At 64.2% G+C, this 25,682-nt stretch overlaps 4 protein-coding genes across 4 annotated transcripts; 1 reads left to right on the forward strand and 3 right to left on the reverse strand.

Annotated features, from left to right (window-relative positions):
* Positions 1 to 2: 2 nt before the first annotated feature.
* CHLRE_06g301476v5 (uncharacterized protein) lies at positions 3 to 2,028 on the reverse strand. Its single transcript, XM_043063608.1, has 3 exons — positions 1,891 to 2,028; positions 1,733 to 1,757; positions 3 to 1,301 (listed from the first exon to the last, which is right to left on the reverse strand). Exons 1-3 carry the CDS (start codon positions 1,898 to 1,900, stop codon positions 1,154 to 1,156), a joined length of 183 nt encoding a protein of 60 aa, XP_042924314.1. The 5' UTR covers positions 1,901 to 2,028; the 3' UTR covers positions 3 to 1,153.
* A 2,180-nt stretch (positions 2,029 to 4,208) lies between these two features.
* On the forward strand, positions 4,209 to 9,803 carry CHLRE_06g301500v5 (uncharacterized protein). The gene is made up of 8 exons (XM_043063609.1): positions 4,209 to 4,564; positions 4,781 to 4,862; positions 4,941 to 5,023; positions 5,127 to 5,174; positions 5,292 to 5,495; positions 5,678 to 6,266; positions 6,501 to 6,992; positions 7,211 to 9,803. The coding sequence occupies exons 1-8, from the start codon at positions 4,539 to 4,541 to the stop codon at positions 8,777 to 8,779; spliced, it is 3,093 nt and encodes a 1,030-aa protein (XP_042924315.1). The 5' UTR covers positions 4,209 to 4,538; the 3' UTR covers positions 8,780 to 9,803.
* Positions 9,804 to 9,812: 9 nt separating this feature from the next.
* On the reverse strand, positions 9,813 to 13,778 carry CHLRE_06g301550v5 (uncharacterized protein). Its single transcript, XM_043063610.1, has 10 exons — positions 13,662 to 13,778; positions 13,494 to 13,564; positions 13,111 to 13,217; positions 12,752 to 12,903; positions 12,355 to 12,570; positions 11,972 to 12,150; positions 11,442 to 11,583; positions 11,096 to 11,244; positions 10,641 to 10,785; positions 9,813 to 10,469 (listed from the first exon to the last, which is right to left on the reverse strand). Exons 1-10 carry the CDS (start codon positions 13,747 to 13,749, stop codon positions 10,165 to 10,167), a joined length of 1,554 nt encoding a protein of 517 aa, XP_042924316.1. The 5' UTR covers positions 13,750 to 13,778; the 3' UTR covers positions 9,813 to 10,164.
* Positions 13,779 to 13,989: 211 nt separating this feature from the next.
* On the reverse strand, positions 13,990 to 25,668 carry CHLRE_06g301600v5 (uncharacterized protein). The gene is made up of 24 exons (XM_043063611.1): positions 25,412 to 25,668; positions 25,277 to 25,338; positions 25,125 to 25,188; positions 24,774 to 24,860; positions 24,340 to 24,417; positions 23,516 to 24,103; positions 23,129 to 23,216; positions 22,827 to 22,881; positions 22,482 to 22,596; positions 22,115 to 22,192; positions 21,686 to 21,806; positions 21,132 to 21,229; positions 20,847 to 20,924; positions 20,443 to 20,542; positions 20,090 to 20,154; positions 18,945 to 19,814; positions 18,564 to 18,698; positions 18,299 to 18,368; positions 18,047 to 18,131; positions 17,833 to 17,866; positions 15,750 to 17,699; positions 15,345 to 15,471; positions 14,495 to 15,129; positions 13,990 to 14,319 (listed from the first exon to the last, which is right to left on the reverse strand). Exons 1-24 carry the CDS (start codon positions 25,511 to 25,513, stop codon positions 14,287 to 14,289), a joined length of 5,718 nt encoding a protein of 1,905 aa, XP_042924317.1. The 5' UTR covers positions 25,514 to 25,668; the 3' UTR covers positions 13,990 to 14,286.
* Positions 25,669 to 25,682: the final 14 nt, after the last annotated feature.

Consider the following 25,682-nt stretch of genomic DNA (forward strand, 5'->3'; position numbering starts at 1 on the left):
TTCGATTCGAGCCGCCCCTTCGCGCCCCGTCCGCGCGTGACCGCAGCGACCATCATACACTCCAGCGCCCACAATCATGATGCATACACGTGCAACGTCTCCGCCGACCGCCCCCCAAAAATACGCGCGCAGCGGTACAGGTACCCAAAGCACGTCGGCTGCGTCGAGGGGAATGATCCTCACTTCAATCACCGTGCGTCACCATAGTCTGTCAGCTTCTCAAATGCTTTCCGTAGAACTGCCTCCACATGCAAGCTACCATCTTCAGTGTCTTCCTGCTTTGTATTTGACTCCTTTTTCACACTACACTGCAGCGCCAGCGCCAGCGCGACTCGCCAGCAAACACTCCGCTAACCGCACTCGGTCCTTAGGGCGCGCGATACAGCTCTCTGTCCCGAACTTCAGCCACGATACTCCCGCTACCAACCCGCGGCGCTTCCTCACACTCCGGTTGTGTTTGTCTCGCAATCGCATTCGACTCGCCCGCCACTCATCCGTACATTCGGGCTCCCTTTTCTGCCTATAATAATTGCTTCGCCCTGTTTTCGCCCCTGCTTGTCACGCTGTCGCCCGGCCACTGCTTTGCTGCATTCTGTCTGCATTTTCTCTGCGGTTGCCTCTGGTGCTCATCCGTGGACGCTGGTCATCTTCCTGCAGGTGCGCTGCGGCTCTGCATCGCGAGTGTGGCGTTGCGGTCTGTCTGTGTGGTGCTATCGCCTGGCCGGGCGCCCGGAGCGTGAGGAATGCGCATCAGCAAACTTCCAGCCAGCCAGCAACTTGTCGGTACAGTAACGCCGGCGTTCGACCAGCCATGCACTTCTGCCCTGCCACTGCAAACTGTTTGCTGTCTGCTTACGGGTCTGGGCATCGGCTGCACCCTACGGGACCTCGCCAACCTGCCTTGAACCCCGTCCCATCACACATCCACATGCAACCAGTTGGGCAGGTATCCGTCCACGAATCTGCGACTCCAGGTCTCCACCGTGGCACGCGTCTGTTCCCAGCCGACGCTGCACGCAACTGTCTGCTCCCAGCCGCGCCGCGCGCCAACAGCCAGCCACGTGCGCTGGACCGCAGCTCCAGTCACAGCTTCCCAGCCGCCCGCCCGCGCAACAACCCGCTCCCAATCGCGCAGCCACCCAGCTCGTTTCAACTACCGTTCTGTTAGCATCAGCACACATGACACTACCATGCTGTCCATGCAAGTCCAGTCCTGGCACGCAGCTTCCCAGCCGGCTGCAATTGCAACTGCCAGCTCCCACTCGCGCAGCTGCCCGACTCCCACACCAACTCCTGTACGGCTGAGGGGGTTGGAGGTGCCGCACACAAGTTAGTTGGGCGGTAGTCGGAGCTGTTGTAGAACCGCAATTTATCTTTGGGGGCTGAGCCCCCCGAGCGCAGGACGGAGCCCCCCAGCATCGCCCCTGTCCTTGTTTGCGTGCCTGCGTGCCTGCGTGCTGCGTGCCTGCGTGCCTGCGTGCCTGCGTGCCTGCGTGCCTGCGTGCCTGCGTGCCTGCGTGCCCGCGTGCCTGCGTGCCTGCGTGCGTCTGGCGGCCTCAGACTAGATACTTGGATCACTCTTCGTCAGTACGCGGCGGTGGCGCTTGGGCGGCTGGAGTGGGCTCAGACCCCGATGGGGGTGGTGGCGAGCACAGCTACGGGACCATCTTGTCCACGGCGGACGTCACGGCCTTGCTGGCTGACCGAGATGAGGCCCCAGTCCGAGCCTTACCTTCGAGGAGGTCCTGCAGCAGGCGCTGTGGGATGCGAGTGACCAGTACCGTACGCGGTATGCTGTCATGGCACTGGGGGCGCGCTTTGATCCTGACGTCCCTCCGTGGTGATGTCTGTGCCTGGGAGCGGGACTGGGTGGCGCATGGTGGCCCTCACTTGTGCCCATGGGGCCTGGTGCCGCAGCTGCTAGAGGTCGCGGCGCGCGCGGACGCGGAGTTGTTGTGGGCGCTCTGGGAGCGGCCCTTCTTGCGCGCTGATCGTGTGTGCCTGCGCTTGGTCGTGCGCCTGCGGTGGTTCCCGTATGGTCGCCGGTCCGCTTTGTTGCTGGGTCAGTGCGCGCGGCCGATTTGTTGGGCGTGCGTGCGTGGCGGTCAGGTAGCAGCTGCCTATGTTCCCTAGCCTGCTTGTGGCCCGGGGCCCGGTTTGCGGTGTGTTGGTGCGGGTGTGCCGGCACTCTGTTGTGTGTGCGCCTGCCTGCGGTAGTTCCCGTGCTCGCGGTGGTTTGGGCTGGGGTTTCCGTGTATCGCCTTTCTTTCCTTTTTCCTGCTCTCTGTTCTTTGAGTTCCATGGTTGCTTGGCCTGTTATTGCAAGATGCATGCCCTGCTAGTAGCCTGGAAACGGGGGTAGGAAACAAAGTGCCAGACCCCATGCCCCGAAATCCCCCGGGACCCCCTTGAGGGGACGACCGACCCCCCGACGGACAAAACCTTGTTGTTCAGGGGTTAAAACCCCTCCATTTAATACCAAAGTGGTGTCAATCGACTCCTCTTGACGAGCACTATCACTCCGTGTCATCAGCGGTCCTGTTCTGAAGACTTCGGGATCCTATCCATGGAAATCCCCTCGACCCAGACCACCCCGCGCTCAACTCTCTGCCGCATGACGAATGGACAATGTGCACCGGCAGCCTTGTTAGACGTGAACTCGAGCGCACCAGCGCTTCAGAGCCAAGCTGTGTCAGTGCGCATGTGTTGAATGTGGAGACATGTCCCGACATGTCCACGCCCGGACGCGCAACTTAGCCCTCCCACGCTTTGTTTGTGCTTATTACGTCATAACGTGCACATATGAGCCTCGTACTGCTGCGTTTGGCCCCTAGTTCTGCTTGTGGGGCACTTCCCGAAATCCGCCGGGATGGGCTCCCGAAACCCGACGGACCCCCAGGAACGAGGACCGACCCCCCAACTTTGGCGGCCCAGAACTTCCTCACCAGACACCCCCTTAAGAAACTAAAATTACGTGCATAATGCTCTCCTAAAGCTCTGTAATTGTGAGCATGGGGTAAGAATCTGAGCTTTCTACCCCCCCCCCTGTGCCCACTGCCCCTTCCATATGCCCGCAATTCCTACTACAAGCAAGAGCAGAGGGCGGTGCGAAGCGTAGTCCCGAGTATGATGGCTGTAAACCCGGCCCACGAATCCCACAAGGCGGGTCAGGGCAAGAGTCGCAAAGTGAGTTCGCGGTTACTTCACCGATGGTCGCGCTGGGCCGCTGGCTGGCTCATAGAGTTTGATGGCGCGCAGTCCCCACTCTCCGGGCGCCCGGCCAGGCGATAGCACCACGCCATACCACGCGCGACGCGTACTTGTAGCGCACCTGTAAGGCTGTAATCAGGCGACCGACGTCCACGGATGAGCGCCACACTGGGTCATTTTAAGGCAACGCAATGTACCGTGCCAGCGTCAATAGTGCTGCAGCATGACCTTGTTTGGAGGAGGGCCCCTTGGGTCGTATTGCCCAGAGCCCAATTCCGGTAACGGTCGTGCATGTTGGCCATGTGTTTGTGAAAGTGCGCAAGGCTGCACAGGGCACGAGACTAGGCAATGGACCATCGTGCTGACTACTACTGACGCTTGCAAGCCAGCTAGCAATGCTCTACCACCTCTACGCGCCCAGTAGGACATGGATACAAGCTCCCACCGATGGGGGCTGCGACGGTGGTCCATTGGTCCGCCACTGGCCGCTCGTGCACCGTTGGTCCGTTGCGTGCTGAAGCCCAGTATTACTAGCCCGGAAACGGGAGACCCCCACTGCCGCTTCCATATGCCGGGGTGCTACTATGAGCACACCAATGGGCAACTGGGCTCTGTGTAATGTGCCGGGGCGCAACCCTGCGCCGGGCACCGAGGGCTGCTATTCCTGCTAGCGCCCCGCAGCTCATCCAAATCAAAGAACAATGGTGTCCATGCAAGGCTCACAAGGCTTATCACCAGGGCGCGCCTTGGGCGAATGCACGTGTACAATATCAGCCACTGCTTGTGCGGCAGCAGGCGGTGGACAAGTCACAGCGGTTTAAACGGGATCGAGATAAGGGCGAGCAGGGGACGGCAGGGGTAAGCCAGGGTGAGCTCTCCAGTGTCAAACCCTACCTTGCCCCTTGTATGCGCTCAGCGCCCCTGGTGATGACGTCAAAGTATGGACATAGTACTTAACTATTAACCACCGAGTAGGTGCACTCACTTGCCGTTCGCGCCTAAACAATTGCTGCATGCGCCGAATCGGCCAAATCAGCAGCAGTCCAAGTGCCACTCTTGCAACATAAATCAGTTTGTCTAACCACGATAATATCGTAGCCAAGACACCTTGAGGCATACTATTAGTTAGTGTGCTTCGCGAAAATTGCTTTCGAGACTCGACTACCAAAGCTGCAAAGCTGCCCATTTCAGCTGATAAAGGGCTATGGGATAGCAAACTATAGATTAGTGATGAAAACTTTCGTTGAGAAGGAGACGAGTTGACGGGCCAGCCGAGAGCGCGCGAGGACAGCCGCACGGCATAGCGCCGCGCTCAAATGCGTGACGAAATGGCATCTTTTCTTGGACTCGAGCCGTAAGTGCTACGGCTGGCGCGGGGTCCTAGGCAGGGATGGGCTCCTGCCATCCTTTGGGCATTTGCACTTGCTCTGCCCTCCCCCGGCCCGCTTCGCTGCTAGTGGTGCGAGATTTCGCCTGACCTACCTTGGCAGCGCCTCCGACACGGCTTCGGGGCCCTCGGAGAGCTCGCTAGCCCTCACCGGGCTATGTCCCGTTTACCTCATATCTGCAGGGACGAATGCTTCAACACATTTCATGACCTAGTCCATGCTGCCATACTGTGCGCAAGCACTGGCTCCTCGACCCTGAAAGAGGTGCGTTGAGCAAGGGATGTCCGATGGATTCGGAACGGACGGATTTCCTTACGACGCTTCCATTGCATCGCGGCGCAGATTTACACCGCATGTAGCCGATTTGGAAGAGTAAAATGCCGCAAGACCGGCGGCTGGCGGCTGGCTACTGCGCGGCGAAACTGGTGAGTGAGGGCGCGGATGGATGCCGAAGCTGCTTTTCGCGCGCGGCGCTGCTCTCGGGGTCGCACGTGTAGTTACTTCTGTAACTTTGCCTGTTCATTGCAGGAAGAGCCATATCCGCCATACTTTGTACACGACGGAGAAGTTCCTCAGGCAAGCCCCAGATTTCCGCGCCGAGCGGGTGCCCGTCTGCGGTGCAGCGTCGTGGTCTTGCGACAAGCCACCCAGCAATGCATCGCAGCATGTCACATTGTTGCTGCTATGCTGCAGGTGCCCGCACGACCCGGACACTTGGATGCTGTCTCCGGACTTTGCCAACACGCTGCCGCAAACCAGCAAGCACACCGGGCCCGCACCCCCCGATGACGACCCGCCCCCCGCTCCGAAGTCACGCGGGCTGCGGCCGATGGGGCAGGTCACTCCGGCGCGAGGCGGACGTGGGGCGGCTGCACGGGGCCTCGCAGCATCCGGCAGGTGCGAGGGTTGGGCACCATACAGGAGGGCCGAAGGCCCAATGCCGACGCTGTGCCGTCGCACCGTTTCGCGCATGGCAATGTTGTACCGGGAACTTCAGGACAAAGCCTGCGCTCTACTCTATGTTTATCGGCCCCCACCCAAACAGCTAACCAGCCGCACGCACACCCCTGGACTTTCAGAGGAGGTGGTGGCCGGGCCGGGCCCATGGCGGACACCAAGGCCGCTGCCAGCCGCTGGGCTGCCAGCGGTGGCGCCAGCCGCCCCGGCGGACGCGGCTTTGGCGGCGGACACGATGACGAGGAGGATGACGAAGACGTCGAGGACGGCCGCAGCCAACCCCACGGCAGCCGGCACTCCTGGGACGACGACGATGAGGAGGGGTACACCCACGGCGGCGGCGGTGCTCACGGCGAGGACGACGAGGACGGGGACGGCAGCGGTGGCGGAGCCGCCGCCGAGCCGACAGCGCCGCAGGCGTACGGTCGCGGCATGCGCACGGCCGCACGTGCCGCCGTCGCGGCAGTTACGGCAGCGGCGGTTGCGGGCGGGGTTGTGAACACTGGCAGCGGCGGCGGGCGCAGCTCGAGTACGCAGATGTATGGGGCCGGCAGCCGGGCCAACCGGGTCCAGGCACTGCTGGGCGTGACGGCGGCGGCGGCCGGCGAGGAGGAGGGCGGCGAGCAGGCGGCGGCGGCGGCTGTGGACGACGAGGGGCTTGGGCTGGATCTGTCGGACGACAACATGCGGACCGCGCTGGTGGCCGCTCAGGTGCGGGAGCTAGGCAAAGAGAAAACCGTGCTGAGGGCGGGGCGCGACATGGGGCTGTGGGCGGCACAGGAGGAGGCAGCATGAGCTTGCAGCGCCAAGGAGGGCCGAGCCGAGTTGCGACAGCGAAGCCTGCGTTGCAGCGCGCATGCAACCCACTGCACCCAACCGCATCCAAGCGCACCCCATCTCACACCCCTTCGCACCCCACCTCGCGTGCTCCCCTCTTCCCGGCAGGAGGTGATGCACAACCCACTGGCCGCCAGTGTGCTGGTGCAGCTCATGCAGCAGCGCCTCATGCGCCAGCAGTCCATTCCCGAGCCCCTGCTGGCCCTCGCCATGGGCCTCAGCGCCCCCAGCTCCTACGGCGCCGCCGCAGCCGCTGCCGGCCACGGGCACGGCCACGGGCACCTGCACGGGCCGGGTGGTGAGGATGAGCACCTCCGGTCGCTGCCGCCCTCGCGCCAGTCCGCGACGGCCAGCGCCGCGGCGGCGCGCGCACGGCAGCAGGCGGCCGCGGCCGTGGTGGCTGGGAAGAAGCCAGGGGCAGGGGCGGGGGCAGGGGCAGGGGCAGGTGCCGCTGGCGCGGCAGGGGCAGCAGGGGCGGCGCCGCAGGCGTTGCGGCAGTCGGGTGAAGGGCTGGGGGCCGCACGGCTGCCGTGGGCGGCGGCGGCCGAGCCCGGCACGCTGCGTCTCGCTGCGCCCGGAGCCGGCCTGCGCACGAGCCAGGTAGGCGTTCTGTCGAATCGACGTGGCATGGCCGTCAGCATGGCGCCATGCGCCAAGCCGTTGGGAAACTATGTTTGCTAGTGCCATGTGGAGGGAAAGAACCCCGGCACCCAGGGCCTTGCACCTGTCCGATGGTTCTTGACATGACAGCATTCACCACGATGAAATGGCTAAGCTTGTGCTTCCTTGCCCTCGCCCGCCTGCCCCTGCTCCTGCAGTCCTCGCTGCCGCAGGCTGTGGCGCCGGCGCCCGCACGGCGGTCCGCCACCACAGTCGGCGGCGGTGCCGACGGTGACGGCGCCGCTGGCAGTGACGGCGGCGCTGCTGGGCCAGGCGCCGGCTCAACTGTTGGCGCAGCGGCTGCGGCTGCTTCGGCGGCCGCCGCCAACCGTCTCATCAACCTGCCCAACGTACCCGGCTTGCCGCCCGTCAGCATGCCGGCGGCGCTTCCACCCACGCTAGCGCCACGCGCCGTGGCGCCCGGCGCGCCAGCCAGCCGTCATATGGACGCGGCTCGCGCGATGCTGGAGTCGCAGCGTGTGCAGCGGGCAGCGGCGGCCGCGACAGCAGCGGCAGCGGCGGCGGCGACAGCGGCGAACACGGCAGCAGCAGCAGCAACAGCAGCAGCGGCTGGGGCAGTACTGGTGGCTGCCGGTGCTGCCGCTCCTGACACGGAAATGCTGAAGCTGGAGGCAGAGGCAGCCGCACCTGCGGCGGCGGCGGGGGGTATGAGCGCCCCGGCTGCGGGCGTGGCACCAGCAGCTGTCGTGGCAGCGCCGGCGCTGTCAGCGGTGGATGCGGCGCCCAGCGCCGCAGGAGAGGAGGACGATGATGCCCTCATTGGGCCGCCGCCCCTGCAAAGTCAGCTCGCAGACCCGGCGGGAGCGATGGCGGCAGCAGCAGCACCGGACGATGCCGCGCCCGCACGGGCGCCACACCTGGTGGTCCCGGTGGGAGGTGAGGCTGTTGCGCTGCCGGTGGTCGATGCAGTGCCGATGGCCGCGCCGGGTGCGCACGGGGACGCGGCAGCTGCAGCGTTCTTACAGAACGCGCCGCTTCATGCCCTGCCACCGCCTGCGCATCCGTCGGCGTCGCCGCCGCAGCAGCCAGCGGGCACCGCCGAGCCCGTGGCCGTCCCGGCAGCTGCTGTGGGGGCGCCGGTCGTAGCGCCGGCGCCCGCGGCCGTGCCGACGGCGGCGGCGGTCATTCTGCCGGCAGGCGAAGCCCTGCACGGCAACAGCGGAGACTGTGGCCTGGGCGGCGCAGGCGGGATACTGGGCAAGCGGCGTGCCGGCGAGGTGCACAGCGGGGACAACAGCAGCGGCTTCATCTCGGAGGCCGCGGAGCTGGGTGACATCACCGACGACCTGTTTGACCTGCCGCCCAGCAGCCACCACCACCACCACCACCACGACCTGCATCACCACCATCACCCGCAGCAACCCCAGGAGCAGCCCCAGCACCACCACCAGCTCCACCACCACCACGACCAGCATCACAACATGCACCACGCCGGGCACACCGTTGCGGACTTGTCGGGGACGGCTGGAGGCGTGGAGCAGGAGCAGCCCGCAGCGAAGCGGCTGTGTGGTGAGGTGCACACAAACCCGTCCAGCCTTGCGGCCACGACGGGGTTTGATCTTGGGTTCGTCGGGGGTGACGTGATCATGCATCACACCGCAGAGATGGCGGCGGGGGCGGCCGGCGCGTTGGGCTTGGGCATGGGCGTGGGTGCAGCGCCGCTGGCTGCTGGTATGACCGGCTTTGACCTGGGCGCGGCGCTTTGACTGAGGTAGCAACCCTCGTCGTGCTGCTGTTGGTGCTGCTCGGGTCGAGTGGCTGGGCAGGGGCTAGCGCCGCAGAGGGCGGGCAGGCAGGCGCCGGGCTGGGGCAGCGCGGGAGGAGGCGCATGTACAGAATATGGTGATGTGAGGGCGGCCGTGTTTGCGGCTGCGGCTTGCGAGGGTGTCGGCAAGAGCCGTGTGATGGCGTGCCAGGGGCGGCCGGGTCGGATTCGGCCACCTGTGGAGTGTACAGATACGGTGCGTTAGCACTTCGATGGGTGTGTGGGTGGTGTCCCACGAATACTGGTGTCATGAGAAGACAATCTCTGTCTGCGGCGGCGTGTGGCTGATCAAAGCGAAGCGTTGGTGCGAGCAGTTGCGCTCGGCGGGCCGACGGCGGGGGGGGGGGGCGCACATCGATCTGTGACGGCAGCGCAATCCCAGCATTCCGCATGACGCACGTGCGCGGTTTGGGCCATTCGGTGCTAGCGCAGTGCACAGTGCCTTGCGCACACCTAGGTAGCGTTTCCGCTACAGGCTTATTTGCATTGCTATGATAGACCCTCTATACTGTACCTTGTGCCTGGCATGTGGTCGTAGACAAGAAAGCGGTTTTCCTTCTTAAGGGAATGTGGGCGGCCATGTCTCCCGTCTTAGGCCGCAAGCGTGTAGCTAACCTCCTGCGAACCACATTGAGCGCTTTCATGGGTGTTCCTGAGAGTGTGGGACAAACACGAAGCCCGGTAGTGCGGGAGGGAACGAGACTTGACAGGACCTGTGCAAGACATTCATGCACGTGTGAATGTGTTGGTGTAATTGCGTAGGCGTGTGCTGGAGATGCAATGCCCTGGTCATATTAGCGGGCGTGACGGCCCAAGAGGCGCAGTTGCACCGAGAGGCAAAACAGGCTCAGCCGAACCAAGAGCCGCAAGGGTGAGCTTTAATATACAGCCACGTCGTGGTCAAAATGCTCCATCAAGCTGACATGGTGCAGGCACGTTTGACACACATGTAACACAAGCTTGAACCCGCTTGGGTCCCTGGAGTCCCGTCAACTGCGCGGCCCCTGAAAGGCTGGGGCACGAAAGGGCTGGAGGTCCCTACTCCCTAGGGGCCGAGGTGGTGAACTGGTGAAGGCACCTTGATGGCTTGAAGGACGGCACCAGGAGCGGTGGACGGCACACACGTACACACATGCATGCGAGGTGCGGTGCAGCGCGAAGCGTGCACAGGCCGGACCTTTAAGCAATACCCACACAGTAGTCCAGAATTACTCTACACAACAAACACACAACTTGTGAGCTCGCCGCCGAGGCTGCCCCCAGCACACATCTACACCTGGCAGGAACTCCTGCAGCCATGATGCTAGGAGCCTGAGACGCCCGCCCTCATTTGTCACTGATCAGCGGCTCATCGCTGCTCCGCTGCCGCCCCGCCCCGCCCTCCTCCAGCAGGAGCGGCCGTACGTCCGGCCCCCCCTCCGCCGCCACGCCGCCCAGCCCCTCCTCGCCGCCCACGCCATCACCCTCCTCGCTGCCTTGCTCCTGATTAGCAGGCGCCTTGCCTCGCCAGTCTGTCCCCGGGACCGACAGCCACGCGCCCAAGAGGAACAAACTCCCGCTAACCAGCAGCAGCAGGCTGACAACGCTCAGAGAGATGCGCCACTGCTCGGCCGCGTCCGCGGGCGACTTGCCTGCAAACGTGTGGGTGAGCGAGTGTCAGGAACCCACCAGTACTGTATGTCGTCATGCAAAGCAGGTGCCATACATGACCACTGGAAAATTCAGAGAGGCAAGCTACTCAGACATAAAATCTGGCGCACCGCGGCCCCCAAGCCCACCCAAGTACCCCAGCACGCACGCACCTGCCGCCAGGCGCTGTTGCAGCAGCCCGACCAGCGGCGGCGAGGGCACGTCACCCAGCAGGTGTATGGAAACGGTCATGAGGGACGCGCCCAGAGGCCGCAGCTCGGGCGGCACGCACCACATGCCGATGGCGGCGACGGGCGCCTGGGGCCCCAAGGGGCGGGGGTCGGGAGGGGGGGGGCACGTTGGAGGGGGCCCAGGTGGGAGAGGGGCAAGTGGGAGGGAAGGCGACAGGGATGCGTGAAGGGGTAACAGGGGGCGGCATTAATTTGCGGCGGTGGGAAGGCACCCAGAATGGCAGCTGGAAGCACACATCTAGCACTACGGTACAGGGTTAACCGAGACTGTACCAGGGATTTCGCGAACATCCTAGCAAAACACCCAGCAGCCCCTCAGTCTCTGAACCCGCACCACCACCATACACAGCAGCTGCCCACACAAATCATCTGCGCACCTGCAGCAGGAAGATGATGAGCTGTCCGACCGCGAACAGGCCCATGAAAGCCGCGAAGGTCTGGGAGGTGGTGAAGGCCAGCAGCAGGAATACGAAGCCCACCAGGTTGGCGAACGCGCACAGCAGGTTGGCGTTGCGCAGCGTGGAGCCTGGCAGGGCGTGCGGTGGGTGGTGAGGTGGGGCGGGGTTTGCAGGATTCAGCAGGCGGGGGTTGTTTCCATCCGTGACATTCGTGGGAGCCGAGTGGAGGTGGGATGGGGAACGGAAAGCGCGGGGGCCAACGTAGCGAGGCAAGCATCATGAGCGTTTTCGTTTCCTTTAAATGTCGCACACACACCTCACTCACCCATCTTGTCTAGCGCCAGGCCGCCCGCCACGCTGCCCACCACACCCGTCAGCACCGTGACGCCGCCAAAGGTAAGGTCGGCTGTGCTGGAGCGCGGGCCCGTGTCACCCTCGTGCCGCGGAAAGAACAGCGCGGCGCCGGCCTGCGAGAAGGGAGGTGGTGGTGGAGGTGGAGAGTTATGTGCGCAATAGCTTTGGTGTGGAGTTTGTAGCGTATATATCAGGAAAGGGAGGTGGTGGTGGAGGTAGCGTCAGTACAGGGGCGCATACCGTAGTTGTGGGGTGCCACCCGTCGGCGCCACCGAAGTTCAGCGTGATACTGGGCAGGGCATGCGAGCCGGTCACCAATGCTCTTTGACAGACCCCAAGCCGCACACACACACAACCGCCATGGCGCCAGACCTGAACCGCCCACAAACCTCCCCTCCTCCCCTCGTCTCATCCAAACCCCATGAAAGCCAACCCCCAAAGGTGCTCGTTGTAGCTCAGTTTGGTTTACTTTGGGCTGGAATTTACAACCCACCACCCCACCTGCGGCCCCCAGTAGGCATACACGCCCAGCACCGCCACATAGGCGGTGTAGGCGCCGCACACGGCCAGCCACACGCGCTGCCGCAACACAATGGCCACGTCGCCCCCGAACTCCCTGAGCAGCGCGCGCCAGTGCTGCCAGCCGGTGGCGCCGCGGTGGTGCCGGTGGTGCGGCGCCCCTGGTGCGGTGGCAGCGGGTGGGTGTGTGGGCGGGGCATCCACACGGTGGTGCGTGTGCCATACGGGCGCGCATGGCCCTTCCAACACCTAAACACACACAGCTTCCTTCCAAAAAGCCTACACATGTATCCCCATATGATTGGTAATGCTTTGCATGCCCCGCACACGCGCGCGAACGCAGCACGCACGCCGCTGGGCCTCACCCGCTGGCTTTGAGCCGCGCAGTTGCAGCGGCTGTGCGGTGAGCGCGAAGAGGGTGAAGGGCACCATGACCAGCCCCTCGCCCACAAACGCCCAGCGCCAAGACGCCACAGCAGTGACGGCGCCGCCCACAATGTAGCCTAGCGCAAAGCCCACAGGGATACACAGGTAGAAAGCTGCAAACCAGCGAGCCTTCTGCGCCGCGGGCGCGAAGTCGTCTGCGGAGTGCCAGCGGCGGATGTGCGAGCGGGTGCGCGAGGAGGGTTGGTGTAGGGCTGTGCTTGCTTGAGCGGAGGTAGCTCGGTATCAATGACAGGCACCGGGTCGCAGCCTGGGGGATACGAATACGGTATGCCGCTTATGCGCGTGTGCAGCGCAGGTTGCCACGTAGACACGTACCAATGAACGGCGCTGCCAATGCGACGAAGGATGCCTCTCCCACGCCCACAAAAGCGCGGGCGGTCAGCAAGAGGCCGAAGTTGGGCGCTATGCCACACGCCACCACGGAAGCTGACCACACGGCCATACCAATGCCCAGCAGCCGGAACGCGCTGGGGGCACACACGCACGGCGCAGGGAAATTACACGGAGGGCATGGGCCAGAGGCAGATGTCAGCAAGAGTTCAGAGCCCCAAGGTGTTAACAAAGGCGTACTACTGACGTTATGCAAGGCTCACAAGCTGCCCAAGTAGCTGGCTCAGCCGGTTAACGCCCTCGCCCGCCCTTGCCCGCGGCGCTCGATCCAACGGCCTACCGACCTGTAGTGCTTCACTGTTTCCGCAAAGATGGGGGAGCTGATGAGCAGTCCCACCATGAACAGGGCCGGCAGCAGGCCGTCCTCGACGTAGTTGAGGTCGAACTCGCCCTGCGTGTGGAGGAGTAGTGTGACGGTATTGAGGAGGGGGGTGAGTGATCGGCGCCTGCGGCGCCGGAGGCCTCCGTCCGCCCGGGGGAGGCACTTTCTGCGGGGCAGGTTCGCCTAACCGTTGGCCCCGAACCCTAGGGACGGGGCCTACAGCGGGATTACACAGCAGCCTAGAGCTAGTGGCCTGCAAGCCAGCACAATACTGCATGCACAGCGCAACACGGGGTCGGCAAGGGCTTGGTAAGCGATGCCGAGTCTGTTTGCGCACATGCACACCTGGATGCCGGACCCGTCTGGATCAGCCTCAGTCCTCGGCGTACCATTGACTCCATTGCTTGCAATTAGCCCTGTCCACAATTCACCAAACCGCGTGTCAGCGAGCGCAAACGACCCCAAAACCGAGCTTTGCGCGCGTTTCTCGTTACGCATGTTGCTGCAACGCACCGCGGTCAAGGTAAACCACTAGATTGGTGAGACAGAAAATGCCGAGGAGCCTCAGAGGCGTGAACCATTTCGGTAGCGCGGTCGTCATTCTAGCGTTTCCATAAAAGCGCATATCAGGAGTTCCTAATCTTTGCCATACTAAGATATTGTAAATTGGAGTCTTCGGGGCCCAAACATCCAACCGGGCCAGACAAGATGGTCCCGCACGCTCCACCCGCTGGCCCCTCGAGTGCCGGAACCCCGGAACCGCTTTGCTGGACATCTAGACGCCGGAGTCGAGGACTGACTCAGGCTAGTTTGGCCCATAATGCAGCGGACAAAAGACTGAAAAGTGCAGCTCTTACAGAGCGAGTGCTGCTCTGCTCGCGCAGCAACAGCTCAGGGGAGGCCAAGCGAGGCCTCCATTGCAACTGCTCCTCCGCCGTCTCCCGATCGCTCATTCCTCCCCTGTCCCGGCCTGGAGATTCGCATTCACACAACCTCTTTCCCACCCCTGCATGCATGCGCGCTCATAAAACCCTCCCAAACCTGATGCGCCCCCAGGAATCACGTCATCTCATCCTGCCGCACAATATGAACACACTGCGAGCCAGCTTCGCCAGCGCGCGTCGTTTCGTCCCCATGGTCACGGCTTTCGTTGGCGCATCGAGGCGATCACCTGCACATGGATTCCAGGCAACGGCCGAAAATTCATCATCAAAAAGGATTGCTCTCAGCAACGTCCGCGCGCGTTCTGCGTACGGCATGTGTCCACTGTCCGAAGCGGCTCGCGTGCAATGGGCCAGTCACGCATACCCAGCAGCCCCACGTCACCGCCCGCCATTACTGCCCACCTGCTTCGCGTTTGTTTGCGCAATCTGCTGCAGCAGCAGCACCGCGCGGCCGTCCGCCAACACGCTCTCAAACAGGTGCTGCAGGTTGCGGCCCTTGGCCACCACGTTGGCCTGCAGGAAGGCGTGCGAGCCGCTGGGCACCAACAAGTCCAGCCGCGTGCTTAGTTGGTTACCGCCGCCGCCGCCGCCACCGCCACCGCTGCCGCCAGCACTATTGCCTCCTCCTGCTCCTCCTCCGCTGCCGCCGCCGCCTTCAGACGGCGTGGTGGAGCTGTCAGCGCCAGCGCCTACGGCACCGCCGCCCTGCACAGGCGCTGCGGAGCAAGTGCCTTCAGCGCCACCGCCGCCGCCCCCGGCCGCGGCACCCTGCCCGGCGGGCGCCTGCGCGGCACCGGAGATCAATCTCCGCGCCGGGCCGCCGGGCGCCATCATGTGGTGGGGCAGCGCCGCCATGCTACCGACCGGCGGCGGCTCGCCTGCCACGCCGGCCGCCGCCAGCGCCTGCAGCAGGCGGCGCGACTCGGCTCCGCCCAGCAGCAGCGCGGGGATCTCGGGCTCCTGGCCGGAGTCGTCCGCGGCCATGTTGAGGAGCTCGCCGGGCGGCTGCGTGTTCAGCACCAGCACCCCTACAGCGCCTGCGGGCAAGGGCAAGGACAAAGGCAAGGGCAATATGCAGGGAACGGATTATGGTCACATGCAATTGGTGTGCGGGCAAGTGAGAATGTTGCTTTAGAGGAGGAGGTAGTCAACGGACTCGGTCAGGACACCGCACTGCGATGCACAACGGGAACGCATGCACAATGCACGCAGCCCTTCCATGTCTGGGCGCTGCAACCTCCAGGACCCCCACCTGCGGCCTGCATGTTGAGTGTCTTGGCCACAAAGCTGCAGCCGCCGCGCACCACCACTGCCACTGCGCCTGCCAGTGCCGCCGGGTTCGCGGCCTGCTCGCAGCCGTCCCGCGGCTCCGCTAGCACCTGCGCGTGCGGTGCACACACAAGCAACGTCGAGCCAACAGTTGCATTGACAGTTGCAATAGGCGGTTGGCGTACCGTATGACGGGTGGCTAGCCCCCAGACACCACACATGAACCGCATGATCGGCTGTGCCATGATGGGCAAGTGACCAGGCGTTCAACAGCCAGGAGGTAGCAGCAGTGTTGGCTGAACCTTTGAAAGCACCCCGACCGTGCCCTTGCCCACAATAGCGACAGAACGCCAAGCCCCGTGGACTCCAGGACGACCCGCACACGCACCAGGGCCCCGGTGGCGGTGGGCGCGTGCGCGCACGCGCCGTCGTGGTGCGACTCTATGGACCAGCGCCACAGCGGCTGGTCAACTAGCTCTTCGTCCTCATCATCGTCCTCATACTCATCCTCGTCGTCCTCTTGCGCCCGGCGCGCTGCCGACTTGGCAGCGGCCTCCGCACGACCCTGCGCCGGCGGCTCGACCGGCAACTGCGCCGGGGCCTCGGGCTGCGCCGGGACCGGGGTTGGGGCGGTGCCCTGGCCTCCGGCTTTCACGTTGCCCTCGGGCGTCGCCGCTCCAGCGCCCTCCTGAGGCTGCTGGTGCTGGTGCTGGTGCTCGTGCTGTTGGGAGTCTAGGTCTACGTCTCCGGGCAGCACTGGCACCATCCCCAAGCCGCGGTCCGGCCCGCTGTCTATTGCCGCCACCTCGCCCACCCCCTCATCATCGTCGTCCTCTTCGTCGTCCTCGACATAGATGTCAATGATGTCGTAGGAGTCCGGGTCGCCGCAGCTGCCGCCGCCGTCGTCGTCCTCCTGCACCGCTACCTCGCCCGCAACCGCTGCCGGCGCAATCGCCGCCTGCGCCGCAGCCGCACCTGCAGCCGGCAGTGCTCTGGGCACCACAGTCGCAGGCGCCAAGTGGGCTCCGCAGTCACAGTCGTACTCATACTCCTGCTCCTCATGGTGTTGTCCCGGAATCGCCACCGCGTTCTGCGGCTCCTCCTGCTGCAGCCGGTGCTGCTGCTCGAGCTGTGCTGCCAGCTGGCCCTGCTGCTGCTCTCGCAGTAGCTCGGCGTCTCTTGCCAAGAAGAAGGCGTCAACACTGGCGAAGCCGTCGGGCGGCAGGCCCTCCAGCGGCTCCACTTCTTGGTACAGCTGCACATACTCCATGGGGGGAATGTCCCCGTCTGGGTCCATGCGGCTGAGGTGGTGCGGGCTGATGCGCCTCTCCTCCTCGTCCCGGCCCTGCCCCTCGTCCTGCTGCTGCTCCTGCTGCTGCCCCTGCTGTAACTGCTGCCCCTGCTGCTGCCCCTCCTGCTGCTGCTGCTGCTCACGCAGCAGCTCGGCGTCTCTTGCCAAAAAGAAGGCGTCAACACTGGCGAAGCCGTCGGGCGGTAGGCCCTCCAGCGGTTCCGGTTCTTGGTAGTACTGCAAGTGCTGGTCCTGACCCTGGTGTTGGAGCTGCAAGTAATGCTGGTCCTCATCTTGGTCGTGGTCCTGATTCTGGTGTTGGAGCTGGACCGGATGCTCCTGCTCTTGCGGCTCAGCCTCCTGGCCAGTCCCATGGACCGCCTCCGCACCCAGGGCCGCCACCGGCACCTCCGCCACCTCCGCAGCGGCATCCACCTCCACCTGCACCTGCAGCGGCTGACGCCGCCTCCTGACCGGCCGGCTGCCGCCGCCCTCCGCTCCCGAGCCGTAGGGCGGACGCGTCCATGGCCCCAGGTCGGACACGAGCCCGCACTCCGGGTCCTCGCCCTTCCGCACCTTGCCTACGGGTGCCGTGGACCGGCCCAACTTGTTCATCCGCCGGCGCAGGTAGGCGGGGCAGGTGCCACCGCCCTGACGCCCGATGCGCTGCCCGCCCGACCCACGCCACCGGTGCAGCAGCAGCGGCACCTCAAGAGGGCTCTGCAGGTGTCCATCACAGCCGCCTGCTAGATGCGTCACGGGCGCTGCCAGCAGCTCTGACAAGCACTTGGGCGTCGCGTCCGCGAGGATGGGCCCATAGTGTGCGGTCATGGCTTCGAGCACGAGCGACGTCTCGCCACCCAACCCGCCCCGCACCGCTACCAAGCCATAGTCGGGCGCCGGCGGCTGCCCCGGCTGCTGCTGCCGGCCCGACTTGTGCTGCTGTCCGGCTGTCTGCCCCTGTCCCTGCTGCTTCTGTTGCTGCTGTGGGTCATCAGGAACAGCCGACATTTGAAGAATGACCGCGTTGTACGGAACGCCGTGCTGCTGTGGGCGCGGGGCAGTGCAGGCAACAGCGAGTAATGTTTCGGCATCAAAAACTGACCGGCGCGATTGCGGCGCAAACAAGGTTTTTAAACGCTGTGCTTGAACAGACATTGCCACCGCCCCTTCGACTTACCGCATCGTGTGGTGTGACGCCTCGCACATTGTTGCTGCGTGAGCATGCACGAAAGCGCAGGGCAAAATGCAAACTCCAGCACTTCAGCAGACAAGCTTCCACATGCATAACCACTAGAGCGCACCGCGTGCGGCATTGTGACACCGTACAGTTTTGATACCGTCCAAGTCCCACTGTGCTTCATACTGCGCATTGTGAACCCCCCTCCACGCACCATGACAGGGACCCATCCCGGAAGACCTTGATGGTGCACACCACCTGCGCCAGCACGTGCTGGTTCTGCTGCTGCTGCTGGCCGTCTGCGGGGAGCGCAAGAAAAAAACCCATCCGGTGTCGGACCTCTCCGCTTCCGCGTTCCTGGCGATCGCGGTGTACAGCGGGTAGTGCAATGCTATGGAGGACAAATGGGCTGCCTAGCAGCCAGGGAGCAACCACAGCCGCTCAGACCACCACCAGTCCCACTTGCCTTGCTGGTTGGTGACCTCGTCGATGCTCTCACGCGGCAGCTTCATGATGCGCGCACGGGATGCGTCGTCCTGCGGCGATAGCAGATGATTAGTGTGCCTGCCGGTTACGCCTTCTACTGCTACGGTACAGGCATAGGCAAAGCTGCCAGCTCACAGCTGATCCGGACGGAGCACACAGCATGCAGCTACACAGGATGCATACGCTCCTGCATACACACGCGCTGCGTGCGTGCCCCACGGCCCCCCCCGCAACCATTCCCACACCTGCGGCGGGTTGTCGGCGATGCGAGCCGTGACGACGCAGCAGGCCACACAGCGGCGGTGCCGCACCAGCTCTGCGTCGCGGCGGCGGAAGCCAAGCAGCGGGAAGGCGGCGCGCAGGCGGGCCTCCTCCGCGGCCTGTGTGCGTGCGTAGCACCATATGGGTGGAGTGGGCTGAGGAGGCACGATGCGGCAGCCTAAGCAGGGCAGCAGACCGACCAGGGTCTGCTCTGATGCAGGCATGCACGTGTGTGCACACCCTACTGCACACACCGCTCACGCGTCCCGGCCAAGATGAGTACGGCCCGGAGGCAGCGCAGCGGGACACACACACACACACACACACACACACACACACACACACACACACACACACACACACACCTGCTCCGCCTCCGGCGGCGGCGTGCAAATCTTGGCGCAGTTCTCCGGCACCGGCTGCGGCACTGGCAGCTCGGACGCCCACCCGCCCGCCGCAGCATCCCCCTCAGCGGCCTCGTCCCCCGCCTCGTCCCACGCCTCGTCGTCCGCGTCGTCATTCCCATCCTCGCCAGCGGCATGCGAGGAGGCGGCGCCGTGTCCGGTCAGCGCCGACTCATTGCCCTCCGCCGCCTGACGCAGTGCGTGCACAGCAGCCGCCAGGCTCTCCGGTGTCCACTGGCCGCTGCCGCCGCTGCTGCTACTGCCGCCGCCAGCGCCCTCCGCGAGTGCTGCTACAGCCGCCGCGGCAGCCGCAGCTGCGGCCGCAGTTGTGGCTGTGTCGCCGCCGGCAGTGGACGCCGCCGCCGCCGCGGCCGCGGCAACGGTAGCCGCGGCTGCATCAAGGTCCACCGCCCCTTCGTGTGGGTGCTGGTCCTGCGGCTGGCGCTGGTGTTGCGCGGACTCGACCTGCTCACCCCGCGCGTGGGTGCTGGGCGCGTGCTGGTGCTGGTGCTGCTGGTGCGAATGGTGACCGGACACTGCCGCCACCGCCGCGAAGATGGCATCGACCGCCGCACGCACCGCCGCCACGCCACCAGGCTTGCCGTGGTGCTCCTGCGTCACCGCGCCCGCCTGCTCGCCTTGCTGCTGCTGCTGCTGCTGCCCCGCGCCCTGTTCCTTTGTCGCTGCCTGCTGGCCTCGCCGCCGCTGCCGGCGCACGTGTCTGCGCCGGAGCCGGTCCAGGTCTAGGCTGTCGGGGTGGGGCACGGGCGGCATGAGGTGGCCCTCCGTGGTGAGCACGTAGTAGTCGATCAGGCCGGGCGCGTCGGAGAACTGTTGGGAAGGGGGCGGGAAGGAAGGAAGGCGGGAGGTGAGATGGGGAGAGGGAGGAACAAGCATGAAGGTAAGAGAGGAGAGGTGTGCCGTCCTTCGGGTGGCGCGACACAGGAGAGCACGGCGTCTATATTTTCGGCTTCTTGGCCTTTGATCCCGCCCATCTTCATCCTTCCCAAGGTCTTCGCCTCCCTCCTTACCCATCTTTTCCTCCCCCAGTTTCCCTCAAAGGTCTCGCCCCCTCCCCCTCCCCCCCGCAAAGGTCTCGCCCGCACCATGAGGTAGAGGTACTTGGCCGTCTCGGACAGGAAGTAGCTCTCCATCAGGTCGCCGTGCTCGCCTGCAGGCGCACAGACACACACACACACACACACACACACATAAGCATAGACATAGACACACACACACACATAGGCATAGACATAGCCCCAGCCACACGCAACATACTACACACACAGCCAGTCACAATAGGATACACACCAGGAGTTCAAGTCACTGAGCGAGTGGAGGGAATCCTAAAAGCGCCAGAGAGGAGAGGAGAGCGAGAACGGAGAAAGGCAGGTTGTGGGGCCGCAACATCCCCACACCCCCACGACCCTCTCACGGCACGTCCCTCTCAGGCTCTCACCCGTGTCGACGTGGTTGATCTGCGTGTAGCCGCACTGGACGCGGTTGTGGGCGTGCAGCGTGGACTGGATGTTGGAGGCCACCCGCAGGTAGTACGGGTTCTGCGCGCAGGCAGGCAGCAGGCACACACACACATATACACACACACATACCTGACAGAGCGGGTGAGCAGGCAGAGATGGGCGCGACACCGCGACGTTATGGGGCAGTGGCAGCAGGGGTCGTGGCCACGGCAACATTACCGGGCGTTCCAACGGGGCTGGGCAGGCACAACGACGAACGCGGGCTTTGCGCCGTCCTTGCGCTGTGTGCTCCATGGCAAACACTGCGCCGCCGGGCCGGTCCCCACATCACTCCCCAGCCCTGTCCCTCGCCCCCTCCTGCCCGCGGCCCTCCCCGGCCCACCTGCGTGAGGCAGTGCAGCAGGTAGGTGGACTCGATGTGCTCGGGCCGCAGGTTGTAGCCGGGGTCCTCGGGGTGCACCTGGCGGCCAGCCGGCGGCGGCGGTAAAAGAGGTGGTGGAAGAGGTAGTGGAGGCGGTAGACATGGCATTTGAGGTGGTGGCAGGGGAAAGCGGCGAATGGCGGGTGAGCAAAGGTCTACAATACAACGATGCACACCGCATGACGCCGGAGCAATCGCCCTCCTCCCCACACACACGCACGCACACACACACACACACACACACACCTTGCTGAGGTCGATGCCGAACACCTCGGGCAGCCATCCGAAGGTGCGCCAGGCCGCAGTGAAGTTGGCGTGCAGCTCCACAGCCTCGCGCTCCTGGCCTGCGCGCACATGGGCATGCAGGTGCGTGTGTGTACGACTGTTTTGAGGAGCAAACTGGAGGAAACCGCACGCTTAAATGTGTGTAAAAGCACACAAGGAAAACACAGCGCATAGTGTGTTAAAAAACGAAACGAAAGCCCGCCCAATGACGCGACGGAGATACTTACGCATAGTGTGTGTGTGCGTCAGCATCCGCCACGCTTGCAAGGCATTCCCCGTATGCCCCCCCGTTTGCAACTGTTGCCTCTGCCTGTGCTCCGCTAGTTTGGCTTGGTTTAGTTTGGGCTGGTATTTACACCCGACCCCACCCCCGCACTCCAGCCTGGTAACAACTCCAAACCGGCCCCTGCCTGCCCCAACCCTAAGCACACCCACACTGCTGTCTACTTCACTACACTCCTTTGTACCAACCTTTGCAACCCGCCTACCCACGCCCCACCCGCCCCACACCCCACCTGCCAGCGCCTGCATGCCGGGCCAGAAGGCGCCCAGGCTGGACACGAAGGGCCGCGACAGCCGGCCGTTGTCCATGTGCACATCCACCATCCAGCTGTAGCCCTTGAAGGTGCCGGGGATCTGACAGGCGGCGGCGGCGGCCAAGGGCGAGGGCCGGGGGAGCGGGTACGGGGTGTGGGAGGAGGGCGGCGATGGAGTGATGGGGCTTTTAACTTGCACGCGGGATGTGGCGACCGTGACAGACACACCGGCCCTGGCATAGCCGGACACGGCTGCTGCAACGCTGGCCCAGCACGTCCGGGCATACACACCGTGCGAAGCATATGAGAGAGACAAGCATGCACATTCCCGTTGCATACTTAAAACACACACGCACACTCACTTCGCTTTTGTATCCCACACACTCACGCCTGCTCGCACACCCCCACCTGCATCCACCTCATGGTGCTGCCGTACAGCTCTGCAAACCAGTCCAGGTACTCCGACTTGCCGAACATGAGGTACGCCTACAACGGCGGGGCGGGTTGCGAGGGTAAGGTAATGGGTACATGGTAACGGCGAGGAGTGGGAGGGGGCAATTTCAGGTTCGGGAAAAGTCTGTGCCTTGCACATGTGCCCACATTTCCTCACCACTGAAAGCATGCCGGGCCCTTTCTGCTGACCTCCCATCTTGCCCCCGGCATGTTACAGCCTTAAACACACTGCTACGTCCACGCCTCCTCCCTTCCCCTTGGCCGCTCCGTCGTTTGTCAAAGACCACCCCTCCCCTCCCTCTCTCAATGCCCCCGCCCCCACCTTGAGCAGGTACTCGTAGTAGCTGTCGCTGCCCGGCCCAATGGTGCTCTCGCGGCTGGCCCACTGGCTGTTCACCACGTTGAGGGAAGCGCCCACCAGCCCCAGCCGGCTGCGCCTGCTCGTGTCCGTTGGAGATGCAAGGGCAGCGTGGACGAGGACGCGTGAGTGCTAGAGTAAGAGTAGAAGGGGTCAAATTTGGGTTGAGTGGCGCGCAAGTTACTTATAGTCTGCAGTGCGGGCTGCCCGCTCCGCCCCTGCCGCAGCGTCTTCCATACACACTGCGTGGGTTGGCATTGGAATCATCTACGCCTCCCGCGCCTCCATACACACAGCCGCGCTCCCCACCTGTCGTACAGCGCCTTGGCTGCAAACTCCGCCTTCTCCAGGTACACCGGGTCACCTGCGGCCGCGGAGCACCACATGCGTCAGCCCGTGGCATGGAAGAGCACACGTGACACGTGACACGGAGCACGACAACAACGTCGTCAGCATGCAGCCCACACGCCCGTCCAGAACGCACGCACATGGCCGCGCCCTGGAGACGAATCCTGGGGCCCAAGCCCCACGGGCCATGCCCCACGGCCCCTCCCTCGCGCCCCTCCCTCGCGCCCCTCCCTCGCGCCCACAGCCAGCTCTCCCTCGCGCACCCGTCAGCGCTGTGAGCATGCCCAGCTCCAGCAGCAGGGTCCCAGCGCAGGCGGTGCAGGTGCTGTTGAAGCTGTCGTGCACAGGGCCCTGCACGGGGAGGGGCACGAGGCGTGCGGACACACACCCAGGAGTCAGCCCCCCAGCCCAGCCCAGCCCAGCCCAGCCCAGCCCAGCCCAGCCCAGCCCAGCCCAGCCCAGCCCAGCCCAGCCCAGCCCAGCCCAGCCCAGCCTACAGCCCGTAGCGGCCGAGAACCTTCAGCTGATGGGCCTTGCTGTTTGGACCCTGCCCGATTGCCCGCCCCATTGCCCGCCACCCCGCCCATCCGTCCATCCACCCCACCAGCTTTCCGCCCATCTTGCCCCCACGCTCGGGCGCACGCACGCACCGTCTTGAGGTGCACGAACAGCGCCGGCAGCCCCGAGGGCGTGTCGAAGGCCGGCAGCAGCAGGTCCGCCAGCTCCACCGCCTTGCGCAGGAAGATGCCGTCGTACGCACTGGGCTTCTGCCGATGGCTGCTGCTATTGGTGCTGTTGTCGTTGGTGATGGTGCTATTGCTGGTGGACTCGTCACCGGGACTGGTATAAGGAGCAGTGGCAGCGCCAGTGTCAGGGCCAGCGCCGTTGCCCTCTGACCCCCCGCCGTGCTCACCCGGCTCCGCACTGCTGCTGCCCTCCTGCCAGCCTTGCCCCTGATCCCGCTGCCGCCGCTCCAGCTGCTGCTCCTCCGCGTGCTGCCCTCCTGCCGACACCTCCCCGCCCCCTAACAAGTGCGCGTCGCCAGCACCCCGCGCCCGCGCCTGCGCCTCTGCCGGGTCCAGGTGCTGTGCCTGCTGTGTCCGGTTCAGTGCCGCCGCCGCAGCCGCCGCCGCCGCATGTGGGTCTGCGGCATCCACCATGCCCGGGTTCCGGTCCAGCAGCATATGGCCGCTCAGCAGCCCGCCCAGCACGCGGATCACGGTTTCGAACACGTGCACCTGCACGACGGCGGTTTGCGGGGAAGGCGACTTGTGGAGAAGGCGCGGCTGCAAGCAAGCCGCTGAGATGTTGCTGAGCGCGGCTCGTAGGCCGCGGGAGCGAGCGAGGCGCGGCCTGGAGTCCCTTCTGACGCCCCGTGACACCGCCACTGTTCTGTCCTGTGTTTTGTGCCTTCCGGTGGGCGGGTGGGGGGGGGGCGCTCGGGTCTATACTACGATTTGTCCACCGCACGCACCTTGATGTCCTTGTCGAAGTGCAGCTCCCGCCGCACCAGCTCCATGGAGTCCAGCACGTCCTGCTTGCGGTTCAGCAGCTGCAGCGGGATTGGCAGTAGGGATGTACGCACGTAAGAGGGGAGGCGAGGCGAAGGAAGAGTCTATTTGCTTCCAGCCCCCAGCTGACCGGGACCCCGTCAGCTCCATCCCACGACCCACACAGTCGCATCGCAGCCTACAGCTGGGGTTCTGACCTCCGACCACTCCTTCACTACCAAACCCAGGGCACATACGCACACAAACCCCAGCAACTCCTTCCAGCCCCTTTTCACGCATTGCGCCACACACACACACACACACACACACACACACACACACACACACACACACACACACACACACACACACACACACGCACACACACACACACACACACACACACACAGGCGCGCACCATGAGTGCATCCAGGGAGTCCACCAGGGTGATGGCAAGCCCGCCCTGCCAGTCCTTCCCGCCGCAGCTGATGGGCAGCAGGTTGTCCTGAAAGGAACAAGAGCAAAGATACATACAGCACACATACACACACGTAGGGTTGCACATGCACGTACAAGTACGATATATGCATAAGCACATAGGAGGGGGCAAGCCGTTGGCCAGAGTCGTTTTGGGTTGCGTACACGGATAGAAAGCGCGGGTAAGCGGCTGGCACACAAACGCCAGTGGGCAGGGTTTTGACGTCCTGTGGGCGGGCTGCACACCTGCCCGCAGCGCACGCTTTGCTCTGTAACTGTGTGCACAGCGCACCTTGGGAAAGGCGTGCTTCATGTAGTTTGTGTAGCCGTGGTCAAACATTTCCCAGGCCTCTTGCCTGTGTCGACAAGGGCGTAGGGTTTCCATCACGGTCGGGGCAGTGCGTGGGTGCCTTGGCCTTTGACACCCCCACCCTTTTTCCTCACCTGAGCCGCTTCACCTCAGCAGCATCTACCTCAGTCTGAGTGCTCGCATCATCCCAGATCGCCTGGACGGGCAGCACGGGCTGTCAGGTTCAGAAAAAACAATCGCAAGACTCAGCCCACGCCGGTTAAACTTACCTTCACAAGCTTTCCAGGAACCTTTGCATCAACATACCAGTGCTCCGGCCCACAGAGCAGGGCGCAGCACAGCACCGCTGCAACAAGACCGCGTCGTCCCATCCTAGCTAAGCTGTAGTTCAACGCTCACATAATATTTCTCTGTGTATTGTTGGAAGCATATTAAGATAGCCTCTGGAGCCCATAGGAAGGTCTGTTACGCGCGAGTTTTTCGTCCTCCTTCGTCTGACTATTAAATGCGCAGAAAGCCTGACCTCTCCATACACACTCT

This window comes from Chlamydomonas reinhardtii, chromosome 6, assembly GCF_000002595.2.
Source record: "Chlamydomonas reinhardtii strain CC-503 cw92 mt+ chromosome 6, whole genome shotgun sequence".
In the NCBI taxonomy this organism is placed as follows: Eukaryota; Viridiplantae; Chlorophyta; class Chlorophyceae; order Chlamydomonadales; family Chlamydomonadaceae; genus Chlamydomonas; species Chlamydomonas reinhardtii.